This window comes from Tachysurus vachellii, chromosome 9 (assembly GCF_030014155.1).
Source record: "Tachysurus vachellii isolate PV-2020 chromosome 9, HZAU_Pvac_v1, whole genome shotgun sequence".
NCBI lineage: Eukaryota > Metazoa > Chordata > Actinopteri > Siluriformes > Bagridae > Tachysurus > Tachysurus vachellii.
In genome coordinates, this window is record NC_083468.1 from 24,328,376 (window position 1) to 24,349,163 (window position 20,788).

Genomic DNA, 20,788 nt, shown 5'->3' on the forward strand with positions numbered 1-20,788 from the left:
AAACTTGAGTCTTGAGTGTCTTTATTGTCAGGTATTGCTGAGAGTTCTTTTCAAGAAGAGTTGACCTGCTGGATATGTCAGCAGCATGTCAGTCAGGATCTGACACTTACACAAAGGCCTTCCTGACACAATACACAGCTTTTCTGTCAGAAGAAATGAACATACATTATAACTCGGCATTGTTTGTATAAGCCAAGCAACCGACAATTACAGTATTGCCACAGTGCTTGGCTAAAGGTTTCCTTTTCACACACTTAACGCTTAAGAAACCTGTGAACTTAATTCACATACAGGCATACAGTTACACACAGACACACACACACACACACATGCTCACTCTCACACACACACACACACACACACACACACACACACACACACACACACACACACACACACACACACACACACACACACACACACACACACACGTGTGCTGCAATTCCAAAACAAGCTGTGCAGGAGTCTCATGAGACTGACAGTGACAGCTCATCAGGCTATAGGGGAAATGTTCCCGCACATCACACACACACACACACACACACTCAATGACAGATGGAAAAGTATGTCATTCATCTCCAGCTCCTCCCTGTCACACTGCTCTCATGAACAGGAAGGAAGTACACGGATTAATACGGCACCAAAGCCCACACAACAACTTGTATAAACTTTTGCCTCGAAACCCGTGGGAGGTAGGTTTAAATAATCAAGAGAGCGAGCTGACACTTTTATGACCTAACCATACTAGGTTGTACTTCTTCTTCTAGTAATCAAACTGCTAGAAATATTTTGGGAAGTCCAAATAGATAGATAAAAATAAATAAATAAATAAATCAAAATCTTCTTTAGCTCTCACGGAAAGATTAGTGTCAGACAATTTCTTAAGATAAGCATCCTTGATATGTCCTTCACTCACACGCAAACACAAACATGCATAAGTGTGTGTGTGTGTGTGTGTGTGTGTGTGTGTGTGTGTGTGTGTGGGGCTTGGCATTGCGTGTGAAAACAGAGGAACGGCCCCTGGCGCTCGGCACGATGGCCCGGCGCACTGCGGAGCTTGGCCCTTTGGCCTCCAGCCCACTGGCTGCAGATTAGAATTTTAAAAAAAGCCACAAGGTAAACACTGCTACCACAATCGATATGACCTGCTCTCTTCGGCTCGCTGGGACTCGCTGAACTTCCTGTGTGTGTGCTGGGGTGTTTAGGGAGGTGGGGGGTGGTTTCCTGTTCAGGGAAAGACAGTGAGACAGAGAAAACATGGAGGGCACGAATGGAGACGCATAACCCAGACCTTGCATAACCTCCTCTTTAGAAATGGACACAGCATGAGAAGGAATGTTTATTGATTTTAGTCACACACACTCAGTACAAAGAGGAACTTCGCTATAGGCAGTTAGCACGCTATGGGAATGTCGCGGACGCCATTTCTGCCCTGCTATCAGCTCAGCAGAGGAAATGCCAACAGCGGCCCCTGATAGCACCAGAGCAAGGCACCGCACTGTGATAACAGGGTTACAGACCTAAATGCACACTTAACTGACTGAACAAATAAAGGCAACCTTTCCAGTTATTTCTTACAAGACAACAATTATAAATACAATGGGAAATGGAGTGGGATTTTATAATAGCACAAGCCAGACTGGGTACTGACAGGTTTATGAATTCAACCCAACATGCGTAAGGTGTTAAACAGGTACAGAATACATTCTGACCATTAAATTTACACTATAGAATACACACACACACACACACACACGCGCGCGCGCGCAGATCAAACGAGATAAAAGAAATATATATTATATATTATTGTTTAATATAATATACCATGCATGTCTTTGGACCGGGGGAGGAAACCGGAGTACCCGGAGGAAACCCCCGGGGCGAACGTGCTAACCACTAAGCCACCGTGCCCCCCTAATCAAATGATTAATTTCTTGTATTTGCACTTTAGGTGTTTGCTCTATTTGGACTCTTATGCAACATCCCTCCATTTTCAGTAGCACTTATCCTACACAGGGTCTCAGGGACCTGGAGTCTGGAGAACTCACTCCATGATTATCAGTGATGGGATTCACTTCCTCCTAGTGTCGTGTTCACTTCCTGCATTAATAACACAGTGTGCTGAAGATAGAGAACACCAACGGGTTACAGAGGGTTAGTTTCACATCCAGCCAATCCACCTGTCAAGATTTAGGGAAATGAAAGGAAACCGGAGAACCTGGTGGAACACGTGAACCTCCACATATCTCAATGACAGACTTGTGTTCAATCAGGAAGATGTCAATCACCAGGATTTATTGCTACATGATGATGGACATGACCCAAAAAGGCTGCAAATCATACAAATGTATGATTTGTAAATATCAAACTAATTGTAACATGTAAGAATATTCCTAGAAATACTTCTCAAAATACTGTAGAAGTATATAATACTAAAGGTTCCAATTTCCCAATTTATTTATTTATTTTTTTCTCAAATAGATAAAAACAAATCAAAAGAAATAGAGAAAAAAACTGAAAAAAGAAACAGACACAGTGGAGTTTCTAAAAAATCGGCACCCCATGGAACATTTCCTGAAGTAATCTTGCTGATCGTTTTGAAGCCGTTATTTTGTAGAAAGAAAATCCTTCACTATTACTAAAAAAAAAATAGTTCAGGGAAAATACAAGGTCTCCCAAAAGTCTCTGTACATAATGGACACAGGTGTGTACGTCAGCACCACCAGCTTCAAGTCATGCTTCCATCAGTGGATGTTTGTGGTCATGGTCTAGTCTTTGGTCCAGTCTTTGGTCCAGTCTTTGGTCCAGTCTATGGTCCAGGTTACAACTTTTTCTGCATGGATGGAAGCACAAAACACCCCAAAGCTGGAGTTAAACCATTTACTGATGGAGTTTATTCCCTTTAAATGACGTTTAAATGAAACATGTTAATAATTTAGGGAAAGATCACAAGGAGTCACACGATTGTATAAAAATGCATGTAAAAAAATGCATGAAAATAAATGTATAATGTTTAAACTATTTTAAATGACTTGGATCTTGATGTCTCAGATATTGCATGTATTTGAATGACTGGGAACATGTAAATGCCATGACTTAAGTGTTTTGTGTGTGTGTGTGTGTGTGTGTGTGTGTGTGTTATTTTCTCTCTATTTACAGATAAATAAATTAATGTTTTATTGTTGATTTGTTAAGAATCAGGATCAGTCCTGGTCAGTTCCTGCAACTAAATTGATTCAGAGTCGAATCACTTAACAATCTTGATTCAGGGTTGTTATTTCTTTGCTTATATGGTGAAAAGCCAATAAATGTACATTTTGTATAATAATTATGAATTATTTATATAATTATTACACTTATACACAAACAAACACACACATACAAACACACACATACATATATATATATATATATATATATATATATATATATATATATATATATATATATATATATATATAAAAAAAAAAATTCTTTAGCATATATGACTAAATTTTACTGATGCAGATCAAACGAGATAAAAGAAATATATATTATATATTATTGTTTAATATAATATACCATGCATGTCTTTGGACCGGGGGAGGAAACCGGAGTACCCGGAGGAAACCCCCGGGGCGAACGTGCTAACCACTAAGCCACCGTGCCCCCCTAATCAAATGATTAATTTCTTGTATTTGCACTTTAGGTGTTTGCTCTATTTGGACTCTTATGCAACATCCCTCCATTTTCAGTAGCACTTATCCTACACAGGGTCTCAGGGACCTGGAGTCTGGAGAACTCACTCCATGATTATCAGTGATGGGATTCACTTCCTCCTAGTGTCGTGTTCACTTCCTGCATTAATAACACAGTGTGCTGAAGATGTGTCCGATGTGAATTATAGAGTCGTGAATCATACAGTTCCATGTGAATCAATATGGCGTCTGTTTGACTATTCAGAGTCAAAGCTTTTCACCCTGGCGGTCCTGGTGATCGGTCTTGGTGCAGGACGGCGTTGTTTAAAAGACAGTACATACCTTCAGACCTGACAAAGCCACTTATCTGCTGACAAAAGTGCAAGCACTCGGGATCAGTGCAGGACTTAGTAGTGACAGGGATCTACACGGTTTCACATTTCTGTCTTTCATGTCACACGCAAAAGTTAAACAAAGGGAGCACACTGGGTTGAAATGTTTCGATCGTGAGAGAGGCTGTGTGTGTGTGTGTGTGTGTGTGTGTGTGTGTCTGTGCAAGCTGAATACACAGCAATTATGTTATGTAAACACGAGACACTGGCAGCACACTGCAACTGTTTGAATATACAGATTACACGGTGAATCTGTGTGCTTTCAGCCTCCCATAAAGCATTGTGATTTTGTGGGCTTAAAGTCTGCTGGATCAACAACGTCCCCTTCAACAAATTAATGCTATGAAACCGCATGGATGTGCGCCACAGCCAAATCATGATGCAACCGTGCTCTAATTCACACTGTTATTACTTGTCGTGGTATTATGATTTTGGCTTGTGGCTTTGTACATGTGAGGGCCTGAATGGCTGTACTGTGAATCTGCTAATAAACATTCTTGTGTGTTCATAAGAGCATAATAGCAATAACAATTTACTCCCATGTTACATTTGTGGCCTGATGATAGAACAAACAAAGTGACACGACTCACATTGCGAGAATTAAAGAATAAAGAAGCGATTTTTTTCCTTCTGTTGCTCCTGGTACGAGTCACAGAGCGACAGTGTGAGAAGGTCAGTTCATGCATTTCTAGCCAAGCTTCAGATCGTCGCTCCTCATGGACATTCTCAAGCCAAATGTGAGAGTTAGATTTCCAGCAGGTCCTCATTCTGCCCCAGGGTCTCCATTTGGAGACTGAAGATTTTACTGTTTTTAATTTTTTTTTCTCAAAATCTGCAGTCTTTTTAATTTTTACTTGAATTGGTGAAATTGCTAGACAGGATTCCACATTTAAACTCCTACCAGTGAAGACACTTTCTCTGATAAGTGTACTCAGGGGCGGTCCTAGAGGCGGGGCCAGAGGGGCCCTGGCCCCTGCTGAAGTCAGATTGGCCCCTGATTGGCCCCCGTTCCATCAATCGTCGACGAGAAGAGCAACCAGAGAATTTTTCACAACGATCACAGATGCAATTCCACCCCCAAACAATTGGCGGCACTCGAGCGTTTGAAAAACGAATGACTGCCGAAATGTATTTGCACCGTACTGAATTAATTATTTTGTGTTCTTGAATGTACCCTGTACTTGGCCCCTGAATGTAACATGTGGCCCCTTAATGGTCCCTGTTACAGAATAATCCTAGAACCGCCACTGAGTGTACTCATGTTCCACGCACCTGAATCGAAGAGAACTTCTCCTGAATGCCTGTTGTGATGACATCACGCCGTGGCACAAATCTGCGGAGAATCCGGGAATCATTTAGAAAAATATCAGAGATTTGTGAAATTTGTGAAATCCTGTAGAGACTAAGTCTAAGTCAAGTCTAAGATCAAGTTAAGTCTTAAGAGCAATACAACCAGGTTTAGATTGAATTCAAATGAACATGAGACCATGATTCTCTTGCAGATTCTCTTCCTGCAGAATCATTAAGTACGATAGATCTAGAAATATTAGGAACTAGGAATAGTTAGGAACGTTATTATTACAAGCTCTCAGTCAAGGGCACCCTCAAGCATACACCTTTTGTTTCTTTAGTGTGTATCTTTTACCTAGAAAGGTGCATAGTGTACCTTTAAAGCTTGCTTCTGGAAGAATTTTTACACATGTTTCCAGGTGAAAGATAAGTATTAAAGGTACAAAAGAGACCGCCCCAGGAAAAGTACAGCTACTTCCCTTTTATTATGAACGTGCAGACAAGTACAGTGACTATAACTATAAGTGAAAGATGTCAATTAATGAATTATATTTTATATATTTTTAAATTTATCTTAAATTTAAATAAATCTAAATTTAAGATTTAAATTTATCTTATTTTTCCTAAGTCACTTTGCAGACACTTAGGAAACCAGAGCAATAAAAAAAAACATTACAAAGGAAGACAGGGAATAACATTGCATCGCTTACATAATCCTAACATTCAAGCAGGGAAGCATGGCCAAGAATTGATACTAATTCTGGGTTTGCACAGGCATGTCTACCCAAACATGTAAACATTCATCCAAAATAAGACACTTTTCACATGTTTAAATGGTGGGACTGAAGGCATTGACCAAAGCATGCAGGATTGGAAAGTAATCTGATTCAGCATCAATTCTGAAGTCGAATAAAGTAATAAACCAAAACATTCTGGACTGTAAAGTGTTTAGATTAAAAAATGACTCAATTGCTGTAACTGACACAAATATTCAAGACTGTAATTGTAAGTGAATCGACTCTGAATCTAATTAGGTGCAGGAAGTGATCTTACATACTGGATTCTTAAGCAATTCAACTCTGAATCGACTCAATTGCAGGAATTGATCCAAACCTTCTAGATTGAAAAGTGATTCGACTCTGAATCAAATCAGTTACAGGAACTGACCAGGACATTTTCTGATTCTTTAGCGAATCAGCTCTGAATCTACATAATTCAGGAATTGATCCAAACATTCCAGATTGTAAAGTGAATCGACTCTGAATCAAGTTGGATGCAGGAAGAGAACCAAATCAAAGCTGATAAAACTGACCGTGTGTGTGTGTTGTGTGTGTGTGTGTGTGTGTGTGTGTGTGTGTGGGTGTGGGTGTGGGTGTGTGTGTGTAAAGCAAATTACTCCAAATCACTACAAGGTTCTTCGCCTTTATCCTGATGGGTGTGACTCCGCCCCATCCTCAGGCTCACTGAATGATGATCCTACAGTCCTACACTCACCAGCTCTCAACCCAGTCAAAAATATATAGATAGAAGAGATTTTCTAAGTTGTGTAACTTACATATCAGTTCCCACTATTGTTAAAATTCAGAACATAAAAATAATTCAAATGAATTGGATCAAAAAATTAAAAACAACATAGATTTACATCCACAATTAATTTTTATCCAATAGACTATTTTAGCTGAACATTTTGTATAACTAACATAGAACTGGTGTAAGAGGAATAAAACACTTTTTATTTGTTATTTGTTTACACTTTTTTGCTGTTATAGGAAAATAACCAGCTTGGGCATGGAAACAATAGCTCTGATTCATCTCACGTCTCACACCATTTTGTTTTTGGTTAAACATCTCAAAGTGGTTGGTGTTTCTTGTTGTCTTGACATGTTACTGGACTCTTCAAACCAATTTATTGTAAAAAGAAATGTAGACAGTTCTTTGTAGACATTTTTTTTTCACTTAGTTTTATTTTGGCAAAGAATACAAATGTGCCAAAACTTTTGCAACAGCAGAGTACAAAAAGGCAATTAATTAATTACGTACAATTAAGTACAAAAAGGCAATTACTGTAATGACTGAATTTTTGTTTTGTACTTCAAGAAAGTTACAACATAAATTCACCTCCTTCATTATTTCCCATAAACACACACAAACACACACACACACATACACACACACAAACACACACACACACAGAAAAAAACAGTGGCCTATCAGTTTTACCTGTACTGAAAGCAATATCTCTGAAGGCCTCGATAAATAAATCTCGATACAAAACTTCAGCATTGTGTACAAGCAGAAGTTAAAGCACATTGGAAACTGATCAGTAAAACAGCACATGAATTTATGGATCACATTACGGGATGGAGCTTAAATATCATTTTGAAAATAACTTCAGTGTTGATCATCAAGCCGATGATGCTATGGATCATTAAAAAAAGAAAGAAAAAAATTCTTTTTCAAATTTTTTTCTCTTAATATATTTTATCATAGCAAAAATAACAGTCAGTAGTACTAAAAGGCTTATATAATGCATAATTTTCAAACTACAGCTTACTGTAAGACAAAGGCACTAAAATATTTAATTCTGTCCATGCCATCTGAACAGATTGTTCATGATTTGTAATGAATACGTTCCACAGAATCAGATTGATGTTTTCTAACCACTGCAGCAAGGTACCTGAGATATAGCCAGGAATTAGCCAGTGAACTCAACTCCAAAGTGATGTGAACTAAATCACTAGACATGGACACAGCATCTTTACCGATATATTATGTTAGTTTCACAAGATGAACTGTCTTGTTCTTCCGGCAGCTTGGTGACTATATTCTGAAAATATGTGTATCTGCATTTAAGACAGAAAAGCGTCAGAAATTTTCAGCCACTACATTGAGATAACCCTCACTGCACTAAAGAGATCCTCTGAGTCTATACTGACCACAGCATCACAACAATATGAGGGATTCTCATCATTAGCATCCCTGAAATTAAACAGCTGAATTTACGGCTCATTTTATACTCTCACACCGTGCATGAAGTTTCGAACCCAGGTCTCAGCGTGGCGCGCAAGAGGCAGCGCTTGTGCTTCATGGTGAGGCCGTACTCTGGTGTCATGTCTGGCATCTGCCCCGGCATGCTGCTGAACTTTAACCTTTGGATGAGGATAGCGAGGAAGAGGAAGACCTCAGAGCGAGCGATGACTTCTCCCACGCAACGGCGCTTGCCCAAGCCGAAGATCATGACCTTCTCAGCTTCCATCTTGTTGAGCTCGGTGCCATCAGCGGTGAGGAAGCGGTCGGGATTGAACATGGAAGGATCTTTCCAGATCTCCCTGTAGAACATTATAGAATCATATCAGATGACGCCATGTCACATATTCAGGTTGCTAAGACGTGCAGCACGAACAACATTCGCACAACTGAAATGCAATGTTTGATGCTAAGCTAGTGTAGCCGCTTCATGCTAAGCTAGTGTAGCAGCTTCATGCTAAGCTAGTGTAGCCGCTTCATGCTAAGCTAGTGTAGCCGCTTCATGCTAAGCTAGTGTAGCCGCTTCATGCTAAGCTAGTGTAGCCGCTTCATGCTAAGCTAGTGTAGCAGCTTCATGAGCAAGGATCTGGAGCCTTGATGTATAACTCGGATCAGATCCTGATCGCTTATTATGAAAAAATCCGAGACTGTCATGGTAATGACATCATAGAAAAATTCCAACCTTGCCAGCTCTTTCATCATTAATTAAAAAATTGTTCCATTTCTAAAAAAGATATGATCTGGAGAAAATGTCAAACTTACGGGTCATGGTTGACTTGCCACTGGTTGATGAAGACGCACGTGTCTTTAGGAATGAAGTACCCATTAAGGGACGTGTTTTTTGTGGTACTGCAAAAGAAAACACACAGGAATAAATTGGTTGGTTCGATTTCTAAAACAGCGGCTCTGACAGCTGCATTGGATGGGTATACAATTTATAATCTTTATTTCATAATTATTTTAATCGGCCAGACAATTATGCTATGCTAGTGTGTATTAATTCCTGTTTACTGGGGTATAAGATGTATAAAAAAAACTTCAGTTGTTCATGCTGTTACTGGAAGCTAATCAACTTCTGGGTAATAACAGGAACTATAATGGAGAATCCTACCAGTGCGGGATGGTGAAAGGAAGGAAGGAGGAATGACGGAAGATCTCCATGATGAAAGCCTCGAGGTAAATCAGGTTGGTTTTGTCCACCAGGCGCGGTGTACTGTCTATTCCAACCTTCTCCTCTGTTAAAAAAAAAGGAGTAGAAGAAAAAGAAGGGCAGAGCTTAATGGCTTGAGAGTGTCTCATTTGATGACTCATGAGATGATTCATTGACTCATTACATCCATTCACTCGCAGAACTGGAGTGTCTATTTTAAATTAGAGGATTATTTGCAGAATACACCGAGGTGATCCTTTTTGTGCTGTCAGTCAGACAAATATTAACTTGACTTACTCAGCTCTTCATGCAGTCTCTCTTGTATCTCAGGATAAGCCACTAGGTACACAACAGACCAGGACAAAGCTGTGCTGATTGTGTCGAAACCTGTAAAGATATGCTGATCAGTGTGGGGCCATGCATGAAAATGCCAAAGAGTGATTAGCTTCATAGGTATTTGTGCGCCTATATTTCATCTCGCCGTATATTATACATACTATACATGTCTGTATGAATAATTCCTGATTGTCCTTGATAACTCACCGGCTCCAAAGAGATCATTCACAATTGCCACTATCTTCTCATCGGACACCTGCAGATTTGAGTTCTCGTCCAGTCTTCTGTCTTCGCAGTGATCGATAAGCGAGTCTGTGATATCACGGATATTGTCCTGACAAAGACACATGACAACATGAACATCCTATATTCTCAACAGAATCTCATCATGCTGTTCAGATACACTATCTCAAACAGTGCACCAACCTTATCGTAGGTGTCATAATGCTCTTTGACAAGCTTTTTCATGAACGTGTTAAAGCGCTTGTTGATGGCTAGGAACTTCTTCATGCTGGTGCTGGGCAGGAGGCGCAGGAATGGAATGAAGTCAGCCGGGTTTCCGCTGCCCACCACTTGGTTGAACTCGTCGCTCATGTTCACCAGGTTCAGTAGCTCGTTGTCATCGTGGCTGTAGCGACGGCCAAAGCACATGCCGCAGATCACGTTGGCTACGGACACTACGATGTAACGGAAAGGGTCAAATCCGCCATTGGCCTCCATGACGCTGCACAGCCTCTCGATCAGGCACAGGCCCTCTTTGCTGATGTGTTCCTCCAGGGCGCAGGAATACTCAACGCTCTGACCTTCGATGTTTGCGAATGAGCGCAGGGCATTGTGTGCGAGCTTGCGACGTGCACGCCATACACCTGCCTGGTCCGTGCTGAACGCCAGGCTCTTCCCATCACTAATGAATTGGAAGCTGTAGAGGTCAGGACGTCCGGCAAACTCTTCACCCTGCTTGATCAGGGCCTGTCGTACAACCTCACTACCGCCCAACACTGCCACGGGACGCGTGCCGATCTGGACCTGGAAAACTGGGCCATACTGCTTGCTCATGGCTGTCAAACTCAGGTGTGGGTTGCGTCCTAATTCCAGCACATTTCCAATGAGGGGGAGAGGTTTCGGGCCGGGAAGTGGCAGAAGACCTTCAGGAATTTTGGTGCGAGTGACCCACAGCAGGAGATACACTGTGCATATTGTTATAATAGCCACCAGACTCTCTGACACCGAGATAGGACCAAAAAATGGGATATCTGCCAGCACCATTTCTTATTTGCCTCAGGGAGATAACACCTTAGAAATAAATCTCTGAGAGTGATAGAGAGAGAGAGAGAGAGAGAGAGAGAGAGAGAGAGAGAGAGAGAGAGAGAGAGAATGCATATGCGTAAAACAATGAAATCCAAACTTCAACGCATTCTGTGCGTAACTGCATATTCACTTAGAGTGATTGAATTAATACACCTACACTTGTATTATTCAGTTCCTGCACAACACTAAATCAGTGACCAGATTATAAAAAAAACGTGCAGCGCTCGATACATTACACACATCAGACAAGTTTATCGCACCTTCTCGTGCCAGACCGACGGGGACAGTGAGCGCGCGCGCACCTGGAGACTTGCCACTCAGTAAACAGGAAAATCTTTTTTAAATCTTATTATTATTATTTTTTATTATTACTAAATTAATAAATCACGTATGCAAAAATAAAATGTAAAAAAATAAATAAATCCTCACTGCAGAAAAGTAGAAAAAGTCAGACAGACTTACCTTCAAAACAGCTCAGTGCGCAATGTCCAGCTCTTTCACCTGCGTCCTTTCTCTGATCGGTTTTGCTTCTATGAAGCGTTATAAATTGTGCGCGATGAATATAACTTTTTATAGAGGGGCTCTGGAACTGATTGGCCGCCTGCCTAGTGACGTCACAGCGGCGGAGCTTTTGAGGTGCGAGAGTAGCAATTAGATGTGAATGGAGATTACAGGAGCGCACAAGCGCGAGGGAAGAAAAAGGTGTGTGTGTGTGTGTGTGTGTGTGTGTGTGGAGGGGGGTGATAGTCTTTATGATTTTACCTCCTTTTATAACACGGATAATTACATTACGTTTGTAGGCAGCATTAAAAAATAAACCATTGTGACATACATGGATAAAAAAAAAAGTGCCAAACTTAAATAAATCAAGTTTTAAAGATTCACTGAATAAATAAAATCTGATATATGCTGTTGCATTCAATTCAAAAGAGGCACCGGGTTGCTTTATATCATTTTAATAAACTTGTACTTATAAGTGTTTAGAGACTTAAGAACCGCCTGTAAGAGTGAATATTAATTGAACTCTCCATAAAGCGCATGCGGTTTTTTCCTCACTGGTTATTTCTGTAGTGCAGACTGCTCGCCCTGCTGTGAAACCTGAAGTCCTCTTTTCGTGTCTATTCATTGCACCACCGCCTTCGCGTGACTGCGGACGAGCAGATTGTGTATTAACTGTCCCGCAGAGCCGCCGCCCCCACAGCATTCTCACGCAAACCCCTGCAGGACCCCCACCTACAGGCGCGCGCGGGGCGGGACAAAGCATATATAGCCAATTCCACACAAGTCACTTACTCAGTGCACCAAAAATAAATGCTATTGCCTTATATTCTATATACCCATGTTGCAGTTGCGTGCAATAACCATTTATTTTCATTTTTAGTTGTATTTAAATTTAAATTTTAAATATTTTCCTTAAGACAATTCATTCATATATATCGTATATATATATATATATATATATATATATATATATATATATATATATATATATATATATATATATATATATATATATATATATATATAACCACTATGTGAAGTAAATAACATTATAATAACATCTGTCAGTGCCTGGTATTTCATGCTGGCTCTGATAAAGAGGGGTCAGAAAACACAGTGCATCACAGCTTACTGCATATGAGACTGCGTAGTTGCAGACCGGTCAGATTAGACATGCTGACTCCTGTCCACTACTTGGCGTTAAAGCATTAGAGCTAGACTATGGAGCAATGAAAGAAGGTGATCTGGTCTGAAGAATCTCTTATTTTTTTTACTTCATGTGGGGTGTGAATTGCTTTGCTTGGGAAGAGATGGCACCAGGATGCACTATGGGAAGCAGGCAAGCCTGCAGAGGCAGTACGATGGTCTGGGAAACGTTCTGCTGGATCCTGGCATTTATGTGGATGTTATTGTTACGCATACAAACTACTTAGACATTGTTGCAGACCAGGTTTATAGCAGGAGCTTCTTTTTCAGCAGGATAATGGTCCCTGACATACTGCAAAAAATTGATTAGGAATGGTTTAAGAAACATGATTTCGACCTGCTCTCCATATTCCTTCCCCAGATGCAAAAATATGGAGCCCATGTCTCAACGTGTCAGAGCCTTTTTGGTGGCACAAGGTGTGCTTACAAAATATTAGACAGGTTCTTTTAATGTTATCGGTGTATATGTAAGGGGTGATAACAATACACACATATATGTTTTCTCCATATGGGGATGACTTCAAAAGGACAGAAGCTTTGTGATCTTTGTGGGGTTTGGGAACTATTATCCTATTTTAGACACTTTGATCATACATTAAAAAAACCCTCTAGGCTTTATGCTTAAAATAGTCTGCAAGTTATAATAAAAAAGCTATAATTATTATGTCTGAAAGTATACAGATGGTTTATATATTTAGGAAAAATATAAAAGTAATAATAATAATAATAAAAATAATAATAATAATAATAATGTCCAGAAATGCGCAAAATGACAGCTCACCAACATGAAAATTTGAATTACATTTGAATTCAGCAATGCTGAGTGTGTTTTCTCTGATAAAGACAATAATTGCACGCTTGACAGCCTGTGAGAGGTCCAGAAACACAGCCTCTTTCCGCAGAGCACTGAGTATTGGCGTTACAAATCCTCGGAAATGTATTACACAAGCAGTAATTACCCGAGAGCCCTTGCGCAACACGATAGCACATTAAGGCATATAGTAAAGCGCGTACAGTGATCTGGATTTCCGCCCTCAGTGCAGCAGCAGGAGGTGATGAGTGAGCTGTAAACTCAGTTAACCCCACGCCCTGTCTCCTCCCACCTCCCATCTAGCCCCGCCTCCTTCCATGAAAGGTCAGGCAAAACTCCTTCTTCTCTAATCTACCCCACTACCCTTCCTTTTCTGCCCCTCCCCCATTACCCCTCCACCCCCTCCTCAAAACATCCTGCGTGAACATCGGGTTCACGCGCTCTCACGCAACCTGGCTAATGTTTAACTAGTGCAGAGATCTTACAGGTGCACACACACGCAAAGGCATCTGAAAGGAAGAGAGAGAGAGAGAGAGAGAGAGAGAGAGAGAGAGGGAGTTGGTTGGCAGTGTTGCAGGTTAACTTTACACAGCCATGCAAATAAATCTAGAAGAAATTGATCGAGTGCTGAAGTGAAGGATAACATGTTACCTGTTGTGTACATTTCTTTTGTCCATAGTAAATTAGGATATAATGCAATGCAATGCTTTACAACAACAACAACAACAACAACAACAACAACAACAGAGAATAAGAATAAGAAGAATAGTCTTTTATTTCATTTATTATTTAATTTTTATTTATATAAGTTTTTTTCATAATACCATTATTATTATTATTATTATTAATATTATTATTATTATTATTATTATTTATTTTTAATTTTTATTTTTTTTTAATTATTATTATTGTTTACAAGGACATTGTTTAATTAAACAAAAGGCCATGTAACGACAGTAATACGAGGGTGAATCAAGTGATCTTTTTTCTTTGTTGCAAATAAGTGTAGAATTTTTCCCACTGTATTCAGTGTGTGTTCCTGCGCAGGACTCGTTAGAAAATTCAGTTCAATTTGCACTTATTTAAACCTTGATAAAACAAAAAGAACAAAACAACCATGAATACAAGCCTCACTATATACCACATGCATAAAGTTACTGTAAATTTCATGTATGTGAATAAAAGTTGAGGGTATTTATATCCATACGACATAAAGAATGTTCAGAATTGTTGCCACCTTTCATAAAAATGATCCAAATAAATCATGTAATAAGTGACTCTGGATTTAAATTTACATGATCAGTCTGTATATTGATTATAAAAAGGTTTCTACAAAACGTTCATCATCAGTTCCTCGTTTATCATGATCAGGGTGAGTGTTGATCTAGAGCTTATACACATTCACACACTTATACACACTTATGGGCAATTTAACCGAGCGAATCCACCTGCAGTATGTTTGGGAGGTAACACAGGTAACCATAACACGTTGTTTTTTGTGTTTTTTGTGTGTTTTTCCCCCTCTCTCCTGCGGTGTTTAAGGGTTGATTTTGAAACTAAGGTTTTTCCCATAGTAATGGATAACAAAGGGATTTTCCACGTGTACAGCGTCATATTGACACCTGAGAGAAACACGATATGGTTAAAGACTTCAGCAACAAAGTTTCTGGTATTTGGGGGGATTATTTATTAAACAATACCCCTTAGGGGTGTCAATACTTTAAAATTTTTTTAAGATAAATAGTATAATTGTAGATCTGAGTGGAAAATCTGAATCGTTGTCTATAAATTTATTTGGTTATAATTATTAATTTATTTAATACAATCATTCTAGCTTACTACTACTACTACTACTACTACTACTAATATTATTATTATTATTATTATTAATACTAATACTAATAATAATAATAATAATAATAATAATAATAATAATAATGGAGGGTGAAGCTTGTCTTCTGCACTTATTTGCAAGCTGAAGCTGCTCCACCTCACTGGTTTGACACAAATTGTCTTGTTTTCGAGAAATAGAGCTTCATTTGTGTCCATACTCCATCTGCTCCGATTCACGCTGAAGACGGAACTTAAACCATTTATTTTCGGAGCAAGTTCTTATTTTACACTTACGTCCAAAATAAAATAAAAGTGCATCATCACTGAATTCCTTCCTAATATACAGTTTCACCTTTTCTTGGCTTGTCTGCTTCGTTTACTGATGTCAATACTTGGACTTTTGGTACCTTGTGCACCAACAGGACCTGAAGGTACTTGGACACAAACCTAGTGCAAAAAATCTGTTTGGTTGCGTTAACTGTTTGATGTATTTATTGACGCAGAATAAACAAACCCAGACATTTCAGGACATTGTGTATATTTGGAGCCATGGAGCAAATATCCAAGTGAAACTATCTGATCTTTGCCTTTTAGATAAGGAATAATACACTTACTGTTACAGCAAAATAATCAGAATTTACTTTCATAATTGTTTTGTACCGCTGCAATTTGTTTCAAAAAATGTTTACGATATACAGTATAGTTAAGTAATTTCTATCCATTTCTAGTTACATTTAATGCTTTTAGATCATCCACAGTACTAATCTTCTTTTTATCATGTACATTCTAACAGATAAAAACAAGTCTCTCTGTCACCTCCGTTATCACCAGCCTTGTTAATTCTCATTATTTAAATGAATGAATTTAATAATACCGTGCCTTGAAGACTTTGTTACATAGCACTGACTCTGGAGATGCCCAAATTCACCATATGAACAATTACACGTGTTTATGTGGCGAATCCTTCGTACGATATAAGAAGAGAGGAGATGTTTATGTAAAAATGAATGGAATGAGTCTCCAGTGTCAGCGTTCAGTATTGTGTAGAGAAAGTTAATCAGCGTCTTCTAAAGTGCTGTCGTGCGAGAAACACCGGACGGGAAAAGGACGTTTGTGCAAGACTGAATGCAAAAATGACCTCATCACTGATGACATGCTGGAAAATAAAAATAAATCAGTTCTTGTTTCTGAATGTGTAAAGGAAATCACCCTGAAAACATCACGACATCATTGAAGCATGCATGATAATCTCAAAGTTCCAGTGAAGTCGATATCTCAAGGCAATTGAGTTAATTGTTTATTTAAGTCAAAGCAAATCATGTTACAGTGCTGACATAAAATTATTAATGCTAAGTCATTTAAGGGCATCAAACCGAGGTGGGGTGGAGCGGGGGAGAGACGGGTTGTGGTTTCTGGTGTAAAATCTGGCTGGGTTTTTCCGTTCCACTGGTGGATGTGTGTGTTATCAGGCTGTGAGAGGAGCTGAATGCTCTCCAGAGGCTTTGCACGCGATCGCAGCACGTTGCTTCATAAACACGGTTCATGCCAGGAGAAGACATGACTTTACAAATCAATGCAAATCATTTTTACAACCTCGGATTCATTCTCTGTTACCATTCATCAAATGACAAGCAGATAGTTTACGCAGAGACTTAAGTGTTATTTAGTTTTACTGAAGTTTATTTCACATGCAGATCGACGACTGAGCAAATATTTGGAGGATGATTAAAAAAATAGGCTTTCACTATGTTAGAATGTTTCTAAAATGTTTATCAGTTAACATTAATGTGTAATGTTTCATACATCCAGAGTCACTGGACATTGTGGCACTATGTGCAGTTTTCAATCAGGTGTAAAATCAATCAATCAATCAATCAATCAATCAATCAAACTAACAACAAAAAAAGCTTTAAATTCAGATGCACAAATTTATCTTTTGTCATTTTGTCTCTTTTGTATAAAATAAAATTGAAATGATATGATTTTATTTTCCACAAAGCCTTCTCAATATTTTTTACTGTAAGTAATTAATGTTTTTTTTTTTTTTTACCAATAATGAAAGGAAAAAATTATCCGAATAAAGATGTTGTATGCATAAAACCTTCACAGCATAAGATATACAAAATAAATGGATAAGCATTCTGCTGATAAATAAATAAATAATAATATAAACAAATAATACAATTAAAAAAAATGAGTCATTGTGCTGTTTGTGTTTTGGTTATTTTAATAAAAATAAATAAATAAATAAAGAAATAAAATAAAGAAAGAATTTAAAAGGCATAAATTTAAAAAGCTAAATTTTATCTATAAATATATATAAAAATATTTCTATATAATATAATATAATATAATATAATATAATATAATATAATATAATATAATATAATATAATATAATATAATATAATCTCTCTCTCTACATAATATATATATATACAGTATAGAGAGAGAGAGAGAGAGAGAAAAGCATGAATGTAAGCTTTAATATATACACATTAATCTGCAATCTTTACTGTTTTCTATTATTAGAATATAAATATATATAATACATAATGTCAAATATCTATTAATTCTCTAGAATATCCCACTATAACCACACTGAGCTATCAGCAGTGAGAGTTTTTGTTTCTATCCAGTAAATATGTGCCATATCTCAGTGTGCCAGTGGCAGACAGTCGACACTATCATGTACAAATTCCACCCTCATGTTCTTGTCACTTCCCTCGACTGACCCAGCGCTCAGATTATCACTCAGCCAAAACGCTCCCTCTCCTCTAATCAGAGACCTCAGCGCTGTCAGCTTGTCCTGCAGACCTGTGCAAGTCTTTCAGTTACTCATGTTCTCTCTCTCTTTCTCTCTCTCTCTCTCTCTCTCTCTCTCTCTCTCTCTCTCTCTCTCTCTCTCTCTCTCTCTCTCTCTCTCTCTCTCTCTCTCTCTCTCTCTGTTTTGATAAGGCTGCTATGGTGCACTCAGTCAGATAACCCAAACTCACACAGCACGCGGCAGTTTACTCAAGAAGCCCACTGAGAGTTATGTAATTACCTGTAGCAAGGCACACACTTTGCAGCAGTAATTACGAGTGTGTCCACATGGAAAGATGAAAAATTAAACAATACATACAACAACAAAAACATCACTGCTAATGAAATAATAACTTCAATATGAATCTCTCTCTCTCTCTTACACACACACACACACACACACACACACACACACACACACACACACACACACACGCACTTTTCATTCTATACTTGTGAAAAACATCAATTAATATAATTACTAATGTGGGCTTATTCATGATGGGACACCTAACATCTAAACTAACCTTAGCACCAAGAAGCAGAAGGAAATGTTTGGTCTTAGTTTTGGTAATAGATGGAAGATGGAAGGTGAAAATAAAAAAAGACATACAAAATTTCCTCGTGGACCATGAGATATTCCATTATATGTGAGAACATTTTGTCCCCACCAAGCTATAAAAACACACACATACACACACACACACACACACACACACACACACACACACACACACACACACACATACAAACACACACCCACACACACACAAACACACCCACACACACTCTCTAGAACATCAGAAACTGGAGCTGGGGACCCAAAGCCATTCATAATCTCCTTAATGACTTAGTTTCCCCTTCATTTTAATGAGCTTTAATGTTAATCTTTTACCTCCTGAGCCACAAGATGAGTAGCTTTTTTTTCTGTGAGTGTATGTAGAGAAAAATTGAGATATAACAACAATGATATGTTAAAAAAAAAAAAGACAGGCAGTCATGTGAGATGAAACACTTTTCCTAATAAACATTCTTCAAATTCCATATGATTTATGCTTTTCGGAAAGATCTTAAGGTCACGTTAGGCTACTAAAGTTATAATTTATGATTTTTCCAGTTAACACAGAGAACAAATCGTCTCATCTTTCAGGACTCGGCTTGCTTTACATCCTGCATGGCCCATCTTGTTCCGTGTTTGTCATTCTAGCCTTTACTTATTTGTACCTGTTTTGTTTTTTATTGACACCGGGGGAAGTTTGTGCATCATAACGTGAGAGCCTGAGGGCTTGTGTTTTTGCTCACATGCAACACCAGCAGGAGCTGAGTGAAGGTGCTGTCGTGCCAAAGGTGGCATGAAAATTCCTTGTGGGTTTAACAGAGTGTAAATCACAGCAGCCTTTCAACTCTCTGTGAATAACAGGAGCGCAGAGCTGTCCGCCCCGTCCTGTTAACGACCCCCACCACACCCCCACACCCCCACACCCCCGTCCTGTCCCTGAGTAGAGCAGTCATGGTCGACTCACAGAACGACTCGTTGAAGTGAATCGGTTCACTAAAACAAACACATTAAGACATAAATCAGTCGATTAGTCGATTTCATGGACAGATTCAAGCTCTGTGCCTCGTTCACAACTCGTACAACTCATTAGATAATAATTCCTGTATTGTGCAAGATGGTTTTTTCTGTTGCATGTTTGTGGTAAATGTTTCCACCCCTACTGAAATATTTCTGGATAATTACAGACTTTAGACCATAGAAAGTATATCGCAATCGCCAATGTCTACCGTGTCGACTTTCCACGAGACTAACCTGCCTAAAACAGCCCAAGTTTCAACAAATGAATGATGTTGTGTCTGTGAGTCTGATCTAAAGTGAGTCAGGACTCTGTTGTGTCTCAGTGTGATTATGAACAAGAACTTGAGGCATCTCTGAGAGCACAAATGGGTTTGATATCAACATTTACTTTCAAGATACAAACATTTGTGTGGAAAAAAATGATCGTTTCAGTTTTTTTGGAACTTTTTAATAATATATCTCCCCTAGTCATCTAGATGAAAACAGGAATACTGATGAAACACTACACAAATTCCTGAGTGTCTACTATCATATGAGCTTCATAATAACGCCACTGTGGAGTGAGACATGACAAAGACTTTCAATACTGAACATGAACACAACAGTTTTTTAAGCATCTGAGGAAAAGAGTCAATAAGAATCTGATGAACAAGATCCAAATATAGTCATTAAACAGTCTATTATCAAAATACCAACAATTACAGAAGACAACAGACTAAAGCTAATCGAATAATGAACATCACTAAAGCAAAGCGAGGGTCAAACATGATACAGTGAAAAACGATTAATACGAATCATGAATCGTGATATAACAAACCCTGGAAGTCTCAGCGGTTGCTCTACAATGCTAGAGAGTGTGACCTCTCCTGGAGAGGAG

At 38.7% G+C, this 20,788-nt stretch overlaps 1 protein-coding gene across 1 annotated transcript; it reads right to left on the reverse strand.

Moving 5' to 3' along the window:
- Positions 1-7,071: 7,071 nt before the first annotated feature.
- LOC132851442 (cytochrome P450 1A1) lies at positions 7,072-11,799 on the reverse strand. The gene is made up of 7 exons (XM_060878338.1): positions 11,643-11,799; positions 10,299-11,180; positions 10,080-10,206; positions 9,834-9,923; positions 9,498-9,621; positions 9,149-9,235; positions 7,072-8,688 (listed from the first exon to the last, which is right to left on the reverse strand). Exons 2-7 carry the CDS (start codon positions 11,136-11,138, stop codon positions 8,379-8,381), a joined length of 1,578 nt encoding a protein of 525 aa, XP_060734321.1. The 5' UTR covers positions 11,139-11,180; positions 11,643-11,799; the 3' UTR covers positions 7,072-8,378.
- Between the last annotated feature and the right edge of the window lie 8,989 nt (positions 11,800-20,788).

Excerpts from the sequence above, each read along its gene's own strand:
- LOC132851442 (XM_060878338.1), bottom strand. The coding sequence starts at position 11,138 with ATGGTGCTGGCAGATATCCCATTTTTTGGTCCTATCTCGGTGTCAGAG. Across the intron at positions 9,622-9,833 it reads GAGACTGCATGAAGAGCTGA|AGGAGAAGGTTGGAATAGAC; the intron begins GTAAGTCAAGTT and ends TTTTTTTAACAG. Across the intron at positions 8,689-9,148 it reads TGGCAAGTCAACCATGACCC|GGAGATCTGGAAAGATCCTT; the intron begins GTAAGTTTGACA and ends AATGTTCTACAG.